The sequence below is a fragment of the Vidua macroura genome, chromosome 10, assembly GCF_024509145.1.
Source record: "Vidua macroura isolate BioBank_ID:100142 chromosome 10, ASM2450914v1, whole genome shotgun sequence".
NCBI classification, from domain to species: Eukaryota; Metazoa; Chordata; class Aves; order Passeriformes; family Viduidae; genus Vidua; species Vidua macroura.
Genome location: NC_071580.1, coordinates 22,350,633 through 22,370,897, shown reverse-complemented (window position 1 = coordinate 22,370,897; position 20,265 = coordinate 22,350,633). Strand labels below are relative to the sequence as shown.

General features: G+C 42.6%; 2 protein-coding genes and 1 long non-coding RNA gene across 9 annotated transcripts in view; 2 read left to right on the top strand and 1 right to left on the bottom strand.

Annotated features, from left to right (window-relative positions):
* Positions 1 to 789: 789 nt before the first annotated feature.
* LOC128811966 (uncharacterized) lies at positions 790 to 5,330 on the bottom strand. Its single transcript, XR_008438554.1, has 4 exons — positions 5,270 to 5,330; positions 3,992 to 4,436; positions 2,548 to 2,635; positions 790 to 1,833 (listed from the first exon to the last, which is right to left on the bottom strand). It is a non-coding gene; the product is annotated as an uncharacterized LOC128811966 (long non-coding RNA).
* Positions 5,180 to 9,596, top strand: POLR2D (RNA polymerase II subunit D). The gene is made up of 4 exons (XM_053986010.1): positions 5,180 to 5,611; positions 7,158 to 7,338; positions 7,792 to 7,887; positions 8,988 to 9,596. The coding sequence occupies exons 1-4, from the start codon at positions 5,539 to 5,541 to the stop codon at positions 9,064 to 9,066; spliced, it is 429 nt and encodes a 142-aa protein (XP_053841985.1). The 5' UTR covers positions 5,180 to 5,538; the 3' UTR covers positions 9,067 to 9,596.
* Positions 9,597 to 11,497: 1,901 nt separating this feature from the next.
* The window catches only part of WDR33 (WD repeat domain 33), a 68,735-nt gene continuing 59,967 nt past the window's right edge, over positions 11,498 to 20,265 (top strand). For 6 of the 7 annotated variants that reach the window (XM_053986336.1, XM_053986331.1, XM_053986332.1 and 3 more), the window contains exon 1: positions 11,498 to 11,648. The gene's annotated coding sequence lies outside the window, so the exon portion shown is untranslated. The remainder of the gene's footprint in view (positions 11,649 to 20,265) is intronic. The other variant, XM_053986330.1, reaches the window with a different exon arrangement.

Below are 20,265 nucleotides of genomic sequence, written 5' to 3'. Positions count from 1 at the left end.
CAACTGATAAATAATCTCACTGCAATGATGAAATGTCTTTGTTTTATGGTAACTACAGGAGAATGTCTTTGATCACTGGAGTCTGTCAGTGTTGAAATGTTTCCACTGTGAGGTTCTTAATTTTTTTTTCCATGTTGTTCAACAGTCAATCTCAACTGAAGACATTTCAGTTTGGGAATGTTGTATGGTCAAAATATCACATATCTACAATTTATCAGAACAAAAAAAAAATCTGTAAGGAAATCTAAGAGTTCATTTTAACCTTTGCACAGAATAATCTGTTTTCATAGTACATTAACAAACCTCTGCAGTCTTCACTGACTATTAGTGCTGTTTTCTGTTTGTATTCAGAAATTACATGTTGTTTTATTGGGGTTTTTTTTGGTTAATTTATTTCCTTAAAGCAGGAGACCTCTTGACCTACAGTGCAGAGACGTCAGACCAATTCTTTATATTACACTTGGTTGCCTCCAACCTATATAATAATTTCTGAGTGTAAATAATTGAACTCTATCCTCTAATGAAGTATTGTAGAGAATAAATCATAATGGATAAAAATTATTTGTACTGTCCTCTTTATATGATTTCTCACAGCCTTTATGGGGGTAAGATGAAATTGTTCTCATCTAGAAAGACAGACAATAGCAAACCTGTATGAATAGCAAACCTGTAAATTACACCACATATTTAGAACCAGGGAGGTTGCCAGAGTGTGGTGACAGCTGTCTGGAAGCACACCAATAATCAAACAGGCTCACTACAAGAAAGAAAGGAAAAATAGTAGGAAAGTTAAAACCAAATTAAATACATTTTATTAATAATGGCATAGCAGTGTCTTTGTATCCTGAAATAACGTTTGCTTGACAATAACTTTCTATCAGTTGTCATGATGGTGAAATGTATAAAGTACATACATGTAGAGTACTGTAAATCTTTCTGAAACTCAGAATTGTTCTTTTGAGGTTTTGTCTTCTAAAATGAACTGAGAACAAATTGTCTATACCTTAGGGCTATCGTCTTCAGATGATCTAAAAACCTTTTTTCAGAGAAATAAAACACCCATCTTTCCAGAATCTTACTATTTTAATGTTTGCTTTGAGACAGAATTAACTGAATTGTAAAATAGTTTTGAATTGGATCTCTGGCTTACATTTTTCTTCCATACATTTTCAAATAATTGTTAACTTTTTATCTATGGGAGCTGTATAGTTAGAGATGCTACATTTTCTGCCTGTGGCTCTTGGGAAGGGCAGCCCTGGATGTCAATGAACAGTCATAAAACCCTAAAAAAAACACCAACCAAACCAAGGGGGAGGGTAGTTTTGACTTAAATATGCCTGAGAAGCTCATTCATCACAGTACAACTACAAAGCAAAGACCTATTTTCAGGTGCTGGTACTAGGAAGGCTAGAAAGTCAATCCCTTAGGCAATGTGAGGTGGGTGCTGTGACTAATGTGATTTCCAGGTGAATTCCAGCTGAATTTCTTTGTGAATTCTGAAGTTACCCATATCCCTGCTATCCTAGGGGGGTTACCAAGTGTGTTCTCTCAGCTTTGTTGGCAGGAATACAGTGCCTTAATTTGTGTATTTTAGTGTCATATGCTTTTCCTACTTGATTTTCTTTTGGTTTCCTGTTGAATCAGATGTAAAATCTTTGCCTGCTCTCTTTCATCAGAGGTTCTTCCATGCACCACATTCCGTGACCACAGGAACACTCAGCAGCTCACAGGGAGGATGAGGCCAGGTAGAAGGGTGTGCATGTGACTGCACACTGAAATAGGTCAATCCAGGCTAAATATAAACCAGGGTAATTCTCCTGGAAACAGTTTCTTCTGTTTTAAATAAGAAACAAAATGAATTAGTCATTTAGCACCAAACCACATTACAGAAAGATTAGCAGAAACTTCTAGAGGGTACTTCAAAGGAAGAGTACTTGCATTTTATTTAACACAAAAACGAAATTTGTTTTATCTGTGATGGAGAAATGCCATTTTTATCTTGAAGATAAAAAACAAAATCGGAACGCTTACCTTTACAACTCAATAAATTAACATGTACACTGACAGCACATGGAGAAGTAGGCTAGGGAAGTTCCTGAGATGATTTTGCCACAGTCTGGGAAAAAAAGATGAGTTGTGAATGTGTTTGATGATCCCTCTCAAAACACGGCAAGCATAGAAGATTATTGCTACCATGTTCTTTAAACTATATAATTCTACAAATTGAACAATATCCAGATTATTGAACCATATATTTTCTATGGTCAGCTAGACTGCTCTTACAGTCAGATTAATTCTAGCATAAATTATATATTATACAAACAGTTGATAATGCCATATATGTATTTAAAAACAGATCATGTAGTTTTGCATTCAGAGTCTTACTATGACTTTATTACTGGATATTAATATAACTTTACTTTGCTCATACATGCTAATTCATTATGGTTTTGGATATATAAGTTTAAATGGAGTAAAAATAAAGGTAAAATGGTGTGAAGACCTAAACCTGAAGAGTTATACTTTAAGTGCATGGATGACACTCACACGTGTCTGTACAATGCTGGCTACTGTGGCACACGATGTTCTCAGTGGGTGGTTATCTCCACAAGGACCGACTCCCATCACACTGGCACTCCACAGAAAAGACATAATTACTGTTAGAAAGCTTAAAAAACTCCTAGAAAAAGCCAGATTTCTCCTGATGAATTAGAAGGAAAGCATACTACAAAATAGGTTTATGCTGGTAACAGGATATCCTTGTTGTTAGTTGTTCCTGAATTTGATTGCAGGGAGATATTTAGCTGAGCACTTTGTAAGGCCTGTGTAGGTGCAATGAGTTGTTCCAGGAGCTGTGTTTAGACTGTGGCAACACAGGAATTACCATGATAGGTCTGTCTAACAATCTGCTCCTCAATACCACGTCTCCAGCAAGGATCAAAGCTTTTTGCCCTGGAATATGGAATATTAGAGACTTTGTTCATGATAAATTACATTTGGCCAAGTATTCTTTTTTTTTCAATAGGTTTATTTTAGGATGTCACCAGTAAAACTGCCAGAAAGTTCCTTTAGTCAGTGACTATTTTAATCAAGCTCACCTTACTTTTCTATGCATATTTTGTTGATAAATGCTAAAACAGTCATTATTAGTGAGGAAGAAGCCAGTGCATTTTAAAAATAACAAAAGGTCAGGTACTCTGCTACATTTGGTTTGTTGCAGCAGCTGAGCAATATTTACTGTGGGGTTTATAAGTTTATTTTAAAAATTCTTAAAAAAAAAAAAAAAAAGGTGGGGTGAAGCAGCTTCCATTCAGGAACATTTTTATTTTGCTCTTGAGACCTTAACCAAACACATCAGTGATAATAAACTTAATCTTTCATGATAACCTCTTTAACTGTACCAGTAAAATCTTGGTTTTGTATACTTAAGTAGAAGTTTTATTTTCCTTGGGGGAAAACAAAAAGGGGAATTAATAACTTAAATTTCTCTGAGCTGCCTACTGCTCTGAGAATCGCAATGCTCTGAGTTGATGGGTTATTTGAGAAGCCATCAGGATTCCAAGTGATTTTCAATGCTTCTCTCCTCAATCTGGCATGGATTTCCTTGTTTTCTCGTAAGCCTAATTGAAATTGTTTAATTTGCCAGATGTTCCCCAAGATATTTCCATTCCATCTTCCTGAGTGTCTTATTGCTTGTCTCACTTACAAATTACTTTCCAATCAGTTTCTCTGCTATGCTCATTATCCAGATAACAAATATTAAAAATCTATTATTTGATCTCTTCATATTCTTCTAATTTATTTTTAATTCATTCCTTTTCCCAGCATGCAGGAAACCATTCACCTAGGCTCAGATGCAAGTTTATGAGAACAGGAGTGTTTTCATCATAAATCCTTCAACAGTCTATTTTTGTCTTTCTTTAAGGGTGCAGGATGACATAGTAAGGGCTGATAAGATGATTACTTTAAGAGTCTTAGGTTAGGCACTTACATGTGAGCTCACTAGGGAAAACACTGCTCCATAAGTTATTTTGCTGGCAGTATTGGGAGAATTATCTTCATTTTCAGCCTGCCTATGACTTTTAGGGGTCTGTAGATTGCTTCTGGATAGTCTGAAAATTAACCTTCTTTATGAAGTGCGTTATTTATGATATCAATACTCCCTCCTTACAGTCTGAGGTCTATTAATCACAGTGAGCTTGACAGAAATTTTGGCATGATCACTGTTTTCCTAAGGTTAGGGTTTGCTGTCCAGCTGGAGGATGTTCTGGTAGTGAAATGGAGCTGTTTGTAGATGCCTGATCCATTGGTGTGAAGATGCATCTGATGTCTCGGCGCCCTCAGGTGCCCCTGGGCAGGCGGATGCTGCTGTGAACCAGCGAGGGGGCACCAGCAGTGAGGGGCACCAGCACAGCTTTGAGCTCTTTGGTTATTTCCTAAAGGACAGAAGCAGAAGAAGAGTTTGCTCATGTGAAGGACGAGTACCGTTTCCCTCAGTGCCCCCACACTCCTGCTCTCAGGCCCTGCTTCGTGCCTTGTAAGACTTTGGGTTCATGATCACACAATCGATTAGGTGGGAAAAGACCTCTGAGGTCATCGAGTCCAACCTTTGAGTGAAATCCACGATATCAACCAGACCATCCACCGAGTGACACCTCCAATCTTAAACACCTCCAGGGACGGTGTCCCCACCACCTCCCTAGGCAGCCCACACCAATGTCTTATCACCCTTTCAGTGAAGAAATTCTTCGTGATATTCAACCTCAGCCTCCCCTGGCCCATCTTAATACCGTGTCCTCTGTCCTGTCGCCTGTGAGAAGAGGCCGACCCCCACCTGGCTACACCCTCCTGTTAGGGACTTGCAGAGTCTTGGTCTGTCACAGCTATTTGTCCTCTGTTCATACATACCACGTTCAGCATCCCGCTGCTTTCCCTCTCTAAAAGCAGCTAATTGCTAAGCGCGCTTAAACACACCTCTGAGAGCTGTTTTGCTGGGAGAGCACTCAATCTCCCTGCTCCCGCTGTTTCCCCTCAGTGCCCCACAGCGGCAACCGAGCTCTTTTATCCTCAGCAGCGCCCAGGGCAGAATCGGCCCCCCGCCCTTCAGAGAGAGGGAGAAGCAGCCGTGCCCTCCGCCCTCACCCGGGCAGAGCCCTCAGCCCTCACGGAGGATAGAGCCATTCCCGCCCCTCACCCGGGCAGTGCCCTCAGCCTTCACCCGGGCAGAGCCATTCCCGCCCCTCACCCGGGCAGTGCCCTCAGCCTTCACCCGGGCAGAGCCGTTCCCACCCCTCACCGGGGCAGTGCCCCCAACCCTCACCCGGGCAGAGCCATTCCCACCCCTCACCCGGGCAGTGCCCTCAGCCTTCACCCGGGCAGAGCCGTTCCCGCCCCTCACCCGGGCAGTGCCCTCAGCCTTCACCCGGGCAGAGCCGTTCCCGCCCCTCACCCGGGCAGTGGCCCCAGCCCTCACCCGCCCAGAGAGCCGCCCGCCCTCCCGTGACGCGGGGCCGCCCTTTCCGCCGGGACTTTCCGGTGATGGCGGCGGGCGGCAGCGACCCGCGGACGGCAGACGTGGAGGAGGACGCTTCGCAGCTCGTCTTCCCCAAAGGTGCGGGCGGGGGTGGCGAAGAGCCCGGGGTCGGGTGGTGGTTGGAGGCCGGCAGCGGCCGCCTGGGAGGGTGCGAGCCTCGCCGAGCGGCTCCGTGGACCGGAGCGCTGCTCAACGCCCCTCCAGCAGCTACTAAGCCCCGAGTGTTAAAAATCGGGATAATAAATGATTTCTATATATATTTAAGGATCTCATGATTTCGAGGATATGGCGGTTCTTAGGTGGGCCGCTATGTGTGTATAGGGTATTTAAAAAATAATTTAAAAAATCCTGTCAGGTTGTAGTGAAAATGTTGTTTTTTGATATAAGCTTTTTCAGTGGTATTTGTTGACACAGGAGTTCTTCCTTGTGGGGGTGGTGAAGCCCTGGCACAGGGTGCCCTGAGCAGCTGTGGCTGCCCCTGGATCCCTGGAACTGTCCAAGGCCAGGCTGGACAGAGCTTGGAGCAACCTGGGACAGTGGAAGGTGTCCCTGCCCATGACAGGGGTGGGACTGGATGGGCTTTAAGGTCCCTTCCAACCTAAGCTGTTCTGGAAATGTGTGAATATTGCTGCAGTTAGGAAACCAGCTGTCCAGATCCAGAGTGTATTTTTTTTTTTTTCCCAGAAAACAAATTCAGTATAAATTCTGGAAATGTATTTACACCTCAGAGCCACCCTGGAAAAAAAAAAGGAGGGGGAGAAAAATGGACACCTTGCTGCATTGTTGAGTTATGATGAGTTATGAACAATAGGGAAGTTCTGAAAGACTATTTTTCAGGTTTTTTAAATGCTAATCTTGTGTTTAGCCCAAGCTGATTTACTCCTCAATGGAAAATAAGACTTGCCAGCCCCTTTCTAGCAGTCCTCGTATCTGCTTGTATAAAACAGTGCTGTTGGGCACTCTGGGATGCAGCCTCTGACACTTTTGCTTTGAACAGCTCACACTGAGCTGTTGAAAGATGTGATGTTGAAAGATATTCTTGTTAGTGGAATACACATAGTGGTTATGGTGATAATGAATGAATTCAAATTTGGCTAAGGGGGGGAGAATTTTTAAGATTGGTTACAACTTTTTTTTCTGATAATAAAATTTCAGTAGGTCAATTAACTTTTCAAGTCAATGAAGCCTTTTTAAAAACATTCAACAGCATTCATATTTACTTCAAGAGCTCAGAGACTTCTGAAGACTGTGGCATCCCTTCTGAATTTTGTGGAGTTCTAAATATTTTTTTTTGCTGTATCAAGTCATGCATTACTTCTGCCAAAATTGGATGAAGGAAACATACTGCAAAAATATGAAAAAATCTGAATGTTAGTGCTGCAAGTGTAAAATATATGGTCAAAAAGACAAGCACCTTGGACTGCCACTTAAAGTGTAATTTTTATCAGCATTTTCAGTATGAAATGCTGCCTGGTCACTAGTGAAAGAGCTCACACAACTACCATGAAAGACATTTTCACTTCTTTATTACCCAGATCTAAATTACACACAAAACTGGTGCAATTCCCCTTTTCAAACACATTCCACCTTCTTCCATGCTGACATTCCCTCATTCGTCCTGCAGAATTTGAAACTGCGGAAACTCTTCTGAACTCCGAGGTGCACATGCTGCTCGAGCACCGCAAGCAGCAGAACGAGAGCGCGGAGGATGAGCAGGAGCTGTCAGAAGTCTTCATGAAAACCTTGAACTACACAGCACGCTTCAGCCGCTTCAAAAACCGCGAAACCATCGCCAGCGTGCGCAGGTGAGTGGGAAAGTTGGGGTGTAACAAACACTGTGTTGGAGAATTGGATCCCTCATATTGGTCCTGCTTTACAAACGTACATCTTAGTGGTGTTGGTGATTTGTTCTTTAATTCTGAGTCTTTTGGCTTCCTAACGAGGCAAGAAGTTCTTGATGGAGGGTTATGCTTTGTCGAGGTCAAGCCTTCTGAACTGCTTTGTTTTCAGTATCTCACTGACAGTTGATTGCATTAAATGGGAAGATTTTCTAGACTTTGCAGAATAATTCAGGGGAAGTGGAGTTAGCAGGTAGGATTTTATTTTTAACTCTATGCATTTATATAATGAGTCTTTTCTCCTGAAAAAAATTACTTCAGTGCCAAAACCAGTGTACAAAAAGATAAACATTTGTTTCAGTTTAAGCCCCTTTATGTTTCTGTCTTGTAATTCCATCAAATTGTTGTCTTTCCTTACAGCTTACTGCTGCAGAAGAAGCTGCATAAGTTTGAACTGGCATGTTTGGCTAACTTGTGTCCTGAGACAGCTGAGGAAGCAAAAGCTCTGATTCCCAGGTAAGCACCTACATATTGTACAAAGGCTGCTGTATCCTTCCCTGTGACCTAAAGCCAGCCATGCCCTGGTACCCTCTCTTGAATCCAACTCCCTTGCTGGAAAAACATTTGGTCTTGGTCTTTCTTCCCCCACCCACTGATCTGACAGCAACACACTTTGTACATGTCCCTAATGCACTTCTGAGAGCTTTTACTGGATGAAGTGCAAACCTCTTAAATTGGGGTTCTTAGCTGGCTGTGTTTGTGTTCCTCGGAGTGTTTTCCAGGTCATTGGAGCAAATGAACTGTTTTGTGGATAATGTAGGGGGGAGCAGTAGCTTCTTCATGTCTTGACTGGTTATCTCATGGCCTGAGATAGAGGAGGGAATGAAACATTCATCTGAATTACAGTTTCTTCCTTATTTGTCATTATATAAAAGGGAAGGCTTTGAGATGATCTAATTGTGGGCAGTATTGTGGGTAATTCCCAGTACCTGGAAAGAGACTTTTTATGAGAGTAGTGACAGGACGAGGTAATGGCTTCAACTGAGGGTAGATTTAGATTAGATTCTGGGGAGAAATTCATCCCTGTGAGAGTAGTGAGGCTCTGGCACAGGGTGCCCAGGGAAGCTGTGGCTGCCCCTGGATCCCTGGAAGTGTCCAAGGCCAGGCTGGATGGGGCTCTGAACAACCTGGTCTAGTGCAATGTGTCCCTATCCATGGCAGGGGTTGGAATGAGATGATCTTCAAGGTCCCTTCCAACCCAAATCATTCCATGATATTATGTTAGGATTTCATAGCAAGAATGGATTGGCTTATGAGCATGCAGCTACATGGACTTCATTTAGAGTTCTGCTTACACCTGCTTTCCCTTTTTTGAAAACACATTTTGGGTTAAACACAAATTTCTGGGAAGACCGGAGTTCTGTCATGTAAAGAAGAAGCAGTGCATAGGGATTAGAGCACTCTTTGTACAGTGGTGTTACAGGTGGTTCCTGGTGGTCACACAGGTAGGTGACAGTGTGTTGAGACTGACAGGAGAGAGTTATGACTGAAATGAATCAAGGGAGAGAGATTATTTCTGAAACCTTTAATGTCTCTTTATTGCTCTTACCTTGCAGCCTGGAGGGCCGCTTTGAAGATGAAGAATTACAACAGATTCTCGACGACATTCAGACTAAACGCAGCTTCCAGTACTAAGGTTAACCCTCAGCCCCTTAATCTGAGCAGAAAAACCTGAGGACTTGGGCTGTTTCTCAGCCCTTTGGGTCAGCCCAGCTCACAGCTGAGCAAGGGTAGTTGTGGATGCAGGGTGCTCCAGTGCTGCGCTGCCAAAGGTGCATTCAGACTGGAGATCAGCGTTGTCCTTTTGGTTTGTTCCATGTGTATGTTGGCAAGGACCCCCTGTATTGTGAGAGCAAAAAACCTGAAAGGCCTTTTCCCAGTGGCTCAAGTATTTGTTTCTTCCCTAATCCCTCTTCCCAGGTTGTAAAATTTTAAACATTTTTGGTTTTTAGCAGAAATTTAGATGTGATTCTGTGTTTTTTAGGAACTTCTAAAGGATGCAGAAACTTGTTCTTGGTTCTCATAAGGTTCAGTGATGAGCAGCATCAGTATCTGTGGTGGTTTTTGTTTGTTTGTTTTATTGTTTGATTGGGACAGTGCATTTTTACAGCTTCAATATTTTCCTATTATTGTTTAGTGTAAATTAAAAGATATTTTTAATTAAAGTTGTGTGTTTTATAAATATTAGGTACATATTATGATTTTGTTAATGAGGACCTTTTTAATGAATAGATCCTGGAGATCTGGGGACTCCAAGGGTGTAATAACCTCAGTGCAGTTTAGGACAGATCAGAGGTGTTCCTACAATCACAGTGAGAAAGCATTGGGGCAGCATCTCCCTCTCTGTTCCCCTGTTCTGTGCCAAGTGATTGCAGACACCCAATCTGTATCCTGCTACAGAAAGAAAAAAGTGAAGAAACCAAATAATTTTGATGTTAACAGAGCCAGGCATGCACCCCTGGAGGGATGGACTCCTTAACTAGGTTCCTATCTGTCCTAATACTGAAATGAAACCAAACCACAAATAACGTGACACAGTGGAGGGCTGGCTCCTGGTGCAGCCTGTGGGGATCACACACCCAGTGCTATCAGAGCTCAGCTGCTGGGAGAGTCACAGATTGTTAGCTTTTATTTGAAAGGAATGTTCTTTTGTGTAGGAGAAACTTCTTAAACAAGCCCTTTCAAGTCTTGCAATTTTTACCACCCCACCTGAAAGAAGGAAAATTTTGCAGGAAAGTTGGGAGAAAGTGACAGACAGATGTTTTAAGATTATTTGTGTATTTGTGATCATAAGCAATAATCTCACTGATCTTGCAAAAGAAAGAGAAATAAAATTTTACTAGAAATGTAATGTTGCTGCTGTGCTGAGAGGCTGTACTGGTGTGTGACAGCTGTTTGGGCTCACCTCACCTGGAGCAGATTACCTCAGACAGATTTGTGTGTGAGCTGGGGTGGCAGTGGCTCCTACAGGCCTATAAACCACACATGCATCTGTAACCGACCACAGGAACTTTACCAGGGTCAGAATAATTCTAACTGAAGAGGAAAAACCAAGGTGGCAAACCTTTATTTTATAAAGATTAGTGTCCTCTTTGGATACAGCATACGCTTCCCAGAAGCTGCTCCTGCTGAACAGGGTTTGCTCTGTAAAATGCTACTGTTCAAGCAGCTTTAAGACATTTTCATCTAAACACACAGACTCTTAGGTCTTAATCACAACTAATTCAGGGAGAAAAGCCATTCTGCACCTCTCTGTCTACACTCGTGGCACTACTTGATGATGCCTTTCTAAGTACCCTTAGGAGGAGTGTGACAGACCTAGTGATCTGTAAATGATCTGAGTTGCACTATCCTACACAAATAGCTTATTAGCCTTGAGATTAGTAGGTTTTGCTTGTGTTCTGAAGCCCAGTACTGGGGACAGAGAAGAATAGAATCACAGAATCGATTAGGTTTGGAAAGACATCTGAGATGGAGTCCAACCTCTGAGCGAACACCACCATGCCAACTATACCATGGCACTGAGTGCCACCTCCAATCTTGCCTTAAACACCTCCAGAGACGGTGACTCCACCACCTCCCAGGGCAGCCCATTCCAAAGTTATTTCTGGGAGCCACACCAGGCGGAGTGTCTTGTAGCGCCTGGGCGTTAGGTGAGCGTGAGAGAACTATCACGGAGCAGTGCAATTATCGCTCTGGCCGCCGGCGGTGCCTTTTTGGCAAGCTGGAGCCGGCGGTCCCGGGAGTGTCCGGGGGCAGGTCCCGGCCCGGCGGTCCCGGCAGTGCTCGGGGCGCGGCTCCCGGCCCGGCGGCTCTGAGGGACCCTGGGCGCCCCCTCAGGCCCCACCACACGCGGGACGGCCCTGCTGGGCTCTCTGCGCATGCGCGCACCTCTGCGCGCTCTCGCCCTGTCATTGGTGCGCCGGCCGGGTCGGCTCGCGGAAGCGGCGCGCGCCCCGCCCCACCCCAAGTGCGCACGCGCGTTTCCGCCCGGGGCCCTTCAGGCGCGGCGCCCCCTCCCGCGCGCCCTGACTTAGTGCGCGTGCGCGCGGGCGTGGGGCGCGTGCGCTGCTGGCGGGGGAGGCGGAGGGAAGATGGCGGGCAGCCGCGGGTCGTGAGGCGGCGGCGGCGGCGGAGTTTGCCGGAGCCAGGAGGACGAGGCGGGCGGCGAGGTGTTGGTGGGGCGCGGAGTCCCGGTACGAGAGGCTGGCTGGGCGGTGAGTGCGGCTCAGTGTTGGGCAGGGCGGGGGAGCAGCCGGGGAAGTGCGGCCCACTCCGCCATCTTTAGGCCGCGGCCCTGGAGCGGCGCGGCCGGGGCAGGGCGAGGGCCGCCGGCGGGAACAGAGAGTCCTCGGGCCGGGGCGCCCGGGGGAACGGCGAGAGCCGAGCTAGGGCCCAGCGCCGCGGCCGGGCCCTATGCTGCGGTGTGCTGGAGGGCCCGGCCTGGAAGCGGACAGCAGGGCCCCTGCCCTCTCTACTGCACAGGTGTCTGTCGGTGGCTTCGTGCGAGTCTCTCAATCCTGGCTTTTTGTACTTCTTTTAATGTTATTATTTTTTAATATTATTCTTTCCTCCGCCTTGGGTCCGAGTGGAGATTGAGTTGTGGCTGCTTTGAACATAGGGCTGGGAAGTTCTGGCCATTACGAACCGTGTTAGATACCTCGAATTTTTTACTTATGTGGTTCTTTTCATGGGTAATCCTCTTGTTTTAAGGAGAGAGAAGAAGAGGCCACAGACATAGAATACTACGTTAGGTTAATATTTAAGCTTCTCAGATGCCAGTTGAGATAACTTCATTTGCCAGTAAACGGTCTTAGTTCTGTAGGACTAATAAACATTGGTAAAAGAATGGGAAAGTATTATTTTCGGTTTTCTTATGGATCCCGAGAGGGCTGTTGCTCACGTTTTGTCCTGTGGAACACCACTGTTGTTGGAGTATGTTCCCTGTGATGCTGTAACACACAGCCATGTGCAGCAGACGCTTCTGCTGGCACGGTGGAGGGGCTGGTGACCATGTGCTGTCACATTCCACTGACTGCGACTCATCAGCCTGTGCATGGGGAGCAAACCCAGGGGACGAGTTCAACTTGGAAATAATAGTTCAGCGTTTTTCCCTTGGAGAGAACTCATTAAACTTCCTGCCTCCTTAAGAGGTCTGTGTTATTTCTCTCGTGCTGATTGTTATCTTCTTTGCTATGAGTAAATAGTTGTATAGTCTCAAATGTAGTAATTTTTAATACTAGCAGTTGCTTGAACACATCTGAGTGACAGAGTTGTCATAGGTAAGTAGTTCTGTGCTCTACAACTCTTGTGCCTCATTATATCCTTGCTTACAGTTTGTGGGTATTATTTGGGAATCTGTTTTTCTATGTAGGCAGTAGTCCCTCATCCTTCTTGCAGCATATTTTTATTCCTTTATGTTTAACTCAGTGCTCCAGGTTTTATGCTTAACTTATGCTCTGTCCTTCCTTTAAAGGAGGCGATATTGTGTGTCAGAGAGTTTATAGTATGCAAAAAGTGTTGTGCCAAAAGACTGCAGGGCTCCCTGCTCCTAAGTTCTTTTTCAAGTAAACTAATATTTACTTCTCAGTGATTTGCTGCAATATTCTGCCATCATCTTACTCTAAGAATATATCATTATTAAATGTGTTTCAAAAATCTGATTCTTAACTTCTTGTGTAGTTGTGTTGTAATAGTTCCAATGAAAAGATCTGAAAATGTAGATACTAAAAATAGTTTAAAGTATTGAAAGATTGGGGGGAGAAAAAACCCTTAGAGCTGCAGAGAATGTTAGATGTGAGTAACTACTCATAAAGCTGCTAAAACCTTTTGACTTAAATATCCGTCACTGCAAATAGTGACAGCGATTCCCTGTTGTCTGAAGTGTTGGTCCTCCACTGAACACTTGGAGCAGTAAATATTGGACTGTTGGAATTGAAAATTTCTCATCAGTTTTGTCTTTGTGATATCAGCACAAGAATTGAAAGCCCAATAATCCTAAACTGTGCTTGAGCTAGAGGTACTAGGAATGCCTCCTTTTGCTGCAGGAGAGAGACCTTGGTCTGAGGAGGAGATAAGGAGTCTCCTGTTTTGTTCCCATCCCTAGCAAAGGAGTCTTCTGACTCACCTGAAAAAAACAGTCATGGAGAAGACATTAGGTTGAGTAGCCATATGGAAGGAATACAGTTTAAATCTGTACTGGGATGATTCCATGCAAAATATTTCATTTTGTGCATCTGCTAGGCGTGTATCTAGGGAATTTCAAGAGTTGGTTCAGTAACACTGGAAATGAAAATAATTTTGGCCTTGCTCAGATAGAGGTTATAATTTAGAAAACTACTTGTAAAAACAAGTTGGAAGCTATCCGTAGTGTGTTTGTGAATTTTACAAAAGCTGTTCTTTGTTTGCCATGTTTACATTCCTGATACTGGATTGTTATGTTAACAAAAGTAAAAATACAGGTATGCAGGCCTGGTTGGTGTAGTTACTACAGACACTGAACATTGTTACAGCATGGTGCTGGGGAGGAGATATGCCAAGGGTCTTTCAAAAGATTAAAACCTTAAGATAACTTTGGGTTTTGCTTCTTATCATAGAAGATATCTGAAGGTAAGAGCAGAGAAGTAGAGTTTTTGATAGCTAACTGGTTTTGATTTGTGTTTTGCTAGTAATTTCACTTCACTTTAGAGCATCCATGGTCCCCTATTTTCCAGATGGTGCTAAACTTCCCAGCAATCTGTTCTTGCTCGCTAGTATTTAAAAAAGCTGTTCAGCATTTCATAATGCTGCTTCTGGTTCAACCTGCTCTCCACACTCGGGCTGGGTGTACCAGTCATGCTGTTGTGAAACCTGAATGGGGATTGAAGTGTATGTTTAGCAGGAAAGCTTCCTCTGTGTGCTAATTGCACTTTTGCTGACAGTTTGCTGTTGAGGCAGTGAGTTTGCAGGGATTCCACTCCTGCCTAGAGCTGTGCAGGGATCAGGAACTCAGTCTGTGTGGAGGGATCCTGGAGACCAAGGGACTCATTTAACTGATCCTGCTCCTGTTCTACCTCACAGCAAAGCTGGGCTGCTGTTCTGAGCACTTTCACTAACTGGGGCTTATATCACATTTTCCCTACCAGTACAAGGAGAGACTCTACAGTATTGAATGTCACTGTTGTCTAACCCTAATAAAGATTGTGTTGTTCCAAGCAATTACATATCAGTGTTCTTACACACATCAATAGAATATAAAAAAAAGTGTGAGCAATTTTTCACATTCTTTAGACACAAATGAAAACATTTCTTCCTCTTATATATTGCACCAAGTAACCCTGGTACATTTTTTTTTCTATCAGCAAAAGATAACTTTATCTTCAACTTCAGTTTTCCTTTAAATAGGATTTTTTCCATACACTGTTGTTAAATCCGAACACTTTCAATTTTCTGTTCACTTTGTTAGTTTATTTTGATGCAAAGAACAATAACATGCCACATGAGCTCTTTGGTGCTATTTAATTAGTCTTCAGTATAATTAAGTATATTGGTTCAAAAAATAAATTCCATTAACTTTTTGAAGCCTTGAAAATATTTTCAGTGTAGTTGTAAAGTTTATTTAACCTATAATTTTGGTCATTTTAAATCATTAAAATGATAATATTCTTCTTCCTGTCCTGAAGTTAATGCAGCAGTGCAGGTGGCTGTACAGGGGGACCTTTTCTGTGAGCAGAAATCAGATGCTTGTGTTTAGTCTGGCTCACTTTTCTGTTTTGGCCTGGATGTTAAACACGGGTTCTGGACCCAGTGAGGTGGGAAAGAGGAGGTGATGGTAAATCCCTGTCTCTGCCATAGCTCTGACCTGGGCTGCACTGGCTGATGGTGAGCCTGATGAGAGGCATTGTGCACTGATCTGATCCGACAGATCAGCTCTTCTGAAAATACATCCCTGAAATTATGGTCATGTCTGCAGTACCAAGTTTTAATCCAAAGCAGTTGGTCACGAAGCTTGGAATTTAGGTGCCTCTTAGTCACTCACCTGTGACATTACCCAAAAGTGAGTGCCATGAAGTTCAGCAGTCTGGTGGGATAGGCCAAAAGCTGTTTTGCTACTAGAACTATAGATTTGTTGGCACTGATCAGTTCTTTATAATAATGTTTTATGTAATTCAATATGAGCACAGGGGTACATGAATTAATCCATGTTTCTGCAGTTTAAGCATTTGAGGATTCATTTAAATCATTATCTCAAATCCAAAAGAAACATTATACAAAATAATATGTTAATGTGCCTTTTTTTGAAAGAGGCCAGAGGCTGGATAACAAGGAGTCTTTAGCAGTTTGTGTTTGGTATATTTTGTGTTCATGGTGCAGTTTTGACAGCACAGTGACTCGTGTTTTATTTACTGTGGGTATAGGAGTATTCATCTGCAGTTTTGGGTTTGACAGGAGCTGCACTTGGAGCTGGTTAAGCAGCAGCACAGCTCCAGCTAATGGAAGTGCTGGATTTACAGCCTGAGGGCTGTGGATCTGTGCAGTAATCTGGCATGGCATTGCCCAGTGGTAATGCCTGCTTGCCCTGCTTCTGATTCTTTGGTTTTCCTCCTGGGTCAGTGGAGTCATTCCCTGGAATTCCCAATACTCAGCTTCCTGACAGGCTGCTCTGAGTTTTGACCAATGTTAGCGAAAATGGTCTCCTAACACCAAGCAGCTTTTTAGGTGCATGGCCAGTGTGGTCATCAGATGTTTATGTTGGCTTGAAGGAGGGGTCATGGGAGGAAGCACACACTTGGGCTCAAGCCAGGGCTGCTTTGGTTTTGGCCTCAGCAGTTTTAGTTTGGATTTGGGTCAACTTGGCAATTCAGTGCTGAAGTTCCCTCAGTAGCTATGGCTGTACTTACCTTGTGTGGTCACAAGAACAGCAACCACTCTACCCCCGTCCTCCTTCCCCCATACCAGTAAAAATCACTGCTTACCTTTGAAAATTTCTTCCTGTTGGGCCATGCTTGTGAGCAAACGATTGCAGGGACTGGGGAAATGTTATGGTTCTACCACAAGAAAAGTTGGGGATTGTGCAAAATTGCAGGGAGGAGGAGTGCAGACTGAATGAGTATGTTTATTCTGCAATGTTTGCACTATTTCTCAATTACAGAGTTTGGAGCTAAAGTCTTGCTAGAATCAGTCATCAGACCATATTTTGCATCTTTTTCTATGGATGGATGCAAATATTTTGGTCTCCTTAGCAAATCTAAACCTAAATGAAGTAGCTATTTCTAGTAATATCTTTGTAGAATCCTGACTAATATAAGCCACAGCTGCCAAGCTTTCTGTGTAGTAGGATGAAAATACTGACCTAGAACTGGTGATGCAAATGCTGCTTTTGACAGGAAAACTTGTTGATATTCTCAAGGCAGGACATATGAAGTAGGAAAGAAATGCTGAGAGATTTTAGACTTTTGGAGAACTCCAGCTTTGGAAAGTGAAGCTCTCTGGTGATGTGCTCTTCTACTGAATTGTCATTCTCATGGGGAGATGGATGACTTCTGTATTTCGGGAGAACCTGACGCTGAACCCTTTCTCCTTGGAATGCTTTGTGTGAGCTTGACTTTCCTTTACTGAGAAATTTATTGATACAGAAGGTGATCACATGCTTTTATTGAACTCTACTAAATGGTAAAGCAAAGGCTGTTTACTAAAGAATTTACTAAATTTAAAGAATTTGAAGGGGTGTTTTTTTTAGCAATTTGTATATATATATATATCTACACATACATATATATATATATAACCATATATAGGCATTTGTGTGGCTCATAATCCACAGCAAAGATCAGAAAACATATTCCTGGAACAAACTGGCTCTGTGATTCCAGTTAAAAGCAAGGGCATTTCTAATTCATTTTCACTGGTATGAGATGTGTATACATCACCCATCAGTTTAGAAAGTGTTCTAGTATTGAAAGTTTCTTGTTATAGGAGAAATATATAGGCTGGTTATGTTTGAAAATAGGTGAAAATTTCTGACAAAGCCTAGGACTGCTCAAGTGATATCTATAATTTTTTACACTGGGATCTTGAAGCTTCAATAAACAGCACTGTTTATTTTTTCCTATTGTAAGTTTGTTCCTCATGGGATTGAACAGTTTCTAGCCTAACCACCAGGAAACAGGGGTTATGCATTAATCTTCCACACCATACTGTGGCAAAAAAAAAAAAAAAAAAAGTTTGCATATATGCTAGACTTTCTAATCTTAACTGAAGCAGATAGTGAGAAGCTACAGTTCTGAAGATCTTCACATAAATAATCTGCAGTCAGAACTTTATTTGATCAAAATAGTTTTAAAGTGGTATTTTCTTTGACTGTTTTCTTAATTTAGCAGGTGTTTGATCAGATTTGTTGGGGTTCTTTTGTTTGTTTTTAACTCCTTGACTTCAACAGTAACACATAAATGGGGAGCATTTATAATTAGCAGGGTTCATCAGCCTTGTTTAGCAGCATTGTGTGATTGAATAATGTTTTAATTGTTTGCTGCAATTCCACTACTTCTGCTTAATGGTGTCTCTTCATCAGCTAAGTCTAGGCATAACAACTGTAGGTAATAATTTACATATTTTGCTATAAACAAGTTGCTAATTTAGCTAGTCTGCTGTTGGGGCAGATAACAAATTTCTGATAAGTATGTGTGCACCTGCTACACCTTTTTATGACAAGAGAATAAAAAATCCCTTAAAAACTTCTTGGATATTGTAAAGAAAACATTGTAGGGGAGTATATTATGGGCCATTTATTCTGCAGTGTGGACGTAGGGTTGTTTAGTCTCTTCTTTCCTTACCTTGAATACATGAGGTGTGTAAATAACCTTGAGGTGCCCAGAAGATGAGGGCTCTGTTGCACAAAGTCTCTGCCTCTGGATGCAGTTTAGGGTATGGACAATGGTGATAAATGGATTTTAACATTAAAATATGCAGCAAAATAGAAAGTTCTTCTGTCTTGGAGTTTCTACTGAGATATAAAAGCCCTTCTTGGAGAGAGAAGTAGAAAAAGGATCTTTGAAATATAGTTAATAACTGCTGAAAAACATTGCTTTTAGTTGTTTTTTGGATTTTTTAAACCTTCTTACACTTCTCAGCAAAAAAAGGCACACTTTTTCACATGATCACACATGATAGCACTATAATCCTGCCCCCTGCTACCCCTTCCAGACTTCAGTTGTGTAATTATAGGAAATTAAGGCATTTTTTTGCTTTTATTTGGCCCAGAAACTGGAATGGCAAACAGCTTTGCTTTGTCAGAAGATGGGCCTGAGTAATATTAAAGGAGGGAGGGGGGGCAGGGAGTGAGCGTTCCTGGGGTCATGAAATAAAGATTTTCTTAATTCGGTTGATGTTTGCAGCTTCTCTTCTGTGCAAAAGCAAATGTTGCAATAGTTCTGGGTATGTTTGGTAATCATTTAACAGATGAAGGTTGTGAAAAGCAAATCTTTGTAACATGTTACTACTCTTTTTAATTACTAGTTTTTAGTAAAAAATCTTAGGTGTCTTGTCAGTTTTGAATTTGCAACTCTTTGGGTCTCAGATACTCAACTGTGTTTATTATATTAAAATGTATGTTTCTGTTCCATAGTGTGACTGAGGAGAAGGAAACTTGCTAGGTTATATGAAGTTTGTTTCTTAATCATCAGAATTCCAGGAGGTTGTTCCTGAAGCAAAGACAGTTTGCTGTATTTCCTATTTCAGTTTTGCCCTACAAACTGCCATAGTCCTTTTTCCTTCCACTGATAATAAAGAACTTTTTTGGAGAATTTCTTGTCACGCTTTCTCCTCCTCTCTTGTCTGTCCCTGTCCATCCCATTATGTACCTAGCAGTAGTATTCAGTCAAGAGGCGCTTGAGGAATGGCTCACCAGGAGCACCTGGAAACGAGCAAGAGACCTGCAGAGCTCTCCGTGGGCAGGCAGGGCCTGCTGGGTTTGTAGCAGCTGCAGAATGACTGGCTGCTCACAGAGCAACCCAGAGAGCTCAGGCAGTGCCAAGTGAACAGGAAACAGCAACGTTCTCCTCACAAGGAAGGCCAACTGCCTCTTCAGTGAAACTGGGAGGAGCATTCACACAGATTCTGCTGTGACTTTTGTTCACTGAGTTTTGATATTATAACCAGCTGAAGAGGGTCTTGATATTTAGGATTAGCAAGGATGACAGGCTTGTTTTCTTCTTTTAAGCTACTTTTCATATGTCATTTTTTATAGTATCTGTCATGGCATGTTTATGTGTTTTAAACATCAGTCCTAAAGTTTTGTTTCCTGACGAAGTAGCAGCTCCAAGGTAAGGTAGCATCAGTAATCACTTCAGCATGAAAACCAAGCTGTGAGTCTTCAGCTAGGTAAGATGAATTGCTGTTATCACAGGGACTCACAATAAAGGACAGTTTAGGTTATAATACAGCTCTTGATAAATACTAAGCAGCAATTGAAATAAAGAGGTATTTGGGAAGTTTAGAGGGAGGAAAAATGTTCTATTAAAAATATATTGTGAGTAAACTTTAAGGTAAAACCAGCGTATCCAACTGGTAATGGTAAAATCATGGCAGCAAAGCAAATCCTGTCTGTCTTCTAGCTGAGGTGCAATCTGTGGCTGCTTCCATGTTTGTTTTGAAGTGCAGCTCAAGAAACTTTAGCTCACAGAAGTTGCTTCTGTGAGGTGCAGAAAGGCAGTGATTCCAGGCTGTGGCACTCATGAAAGCAGTTTTCTGTACTATAGCCAGAGAGGTAAAGCAGCAGCTGAGTCCTGAGAACTGAAGAATTTTGAGGTTTTTTTATAATGTATATAAGCACATTATCTCCTGTAAATATGTCTGCTC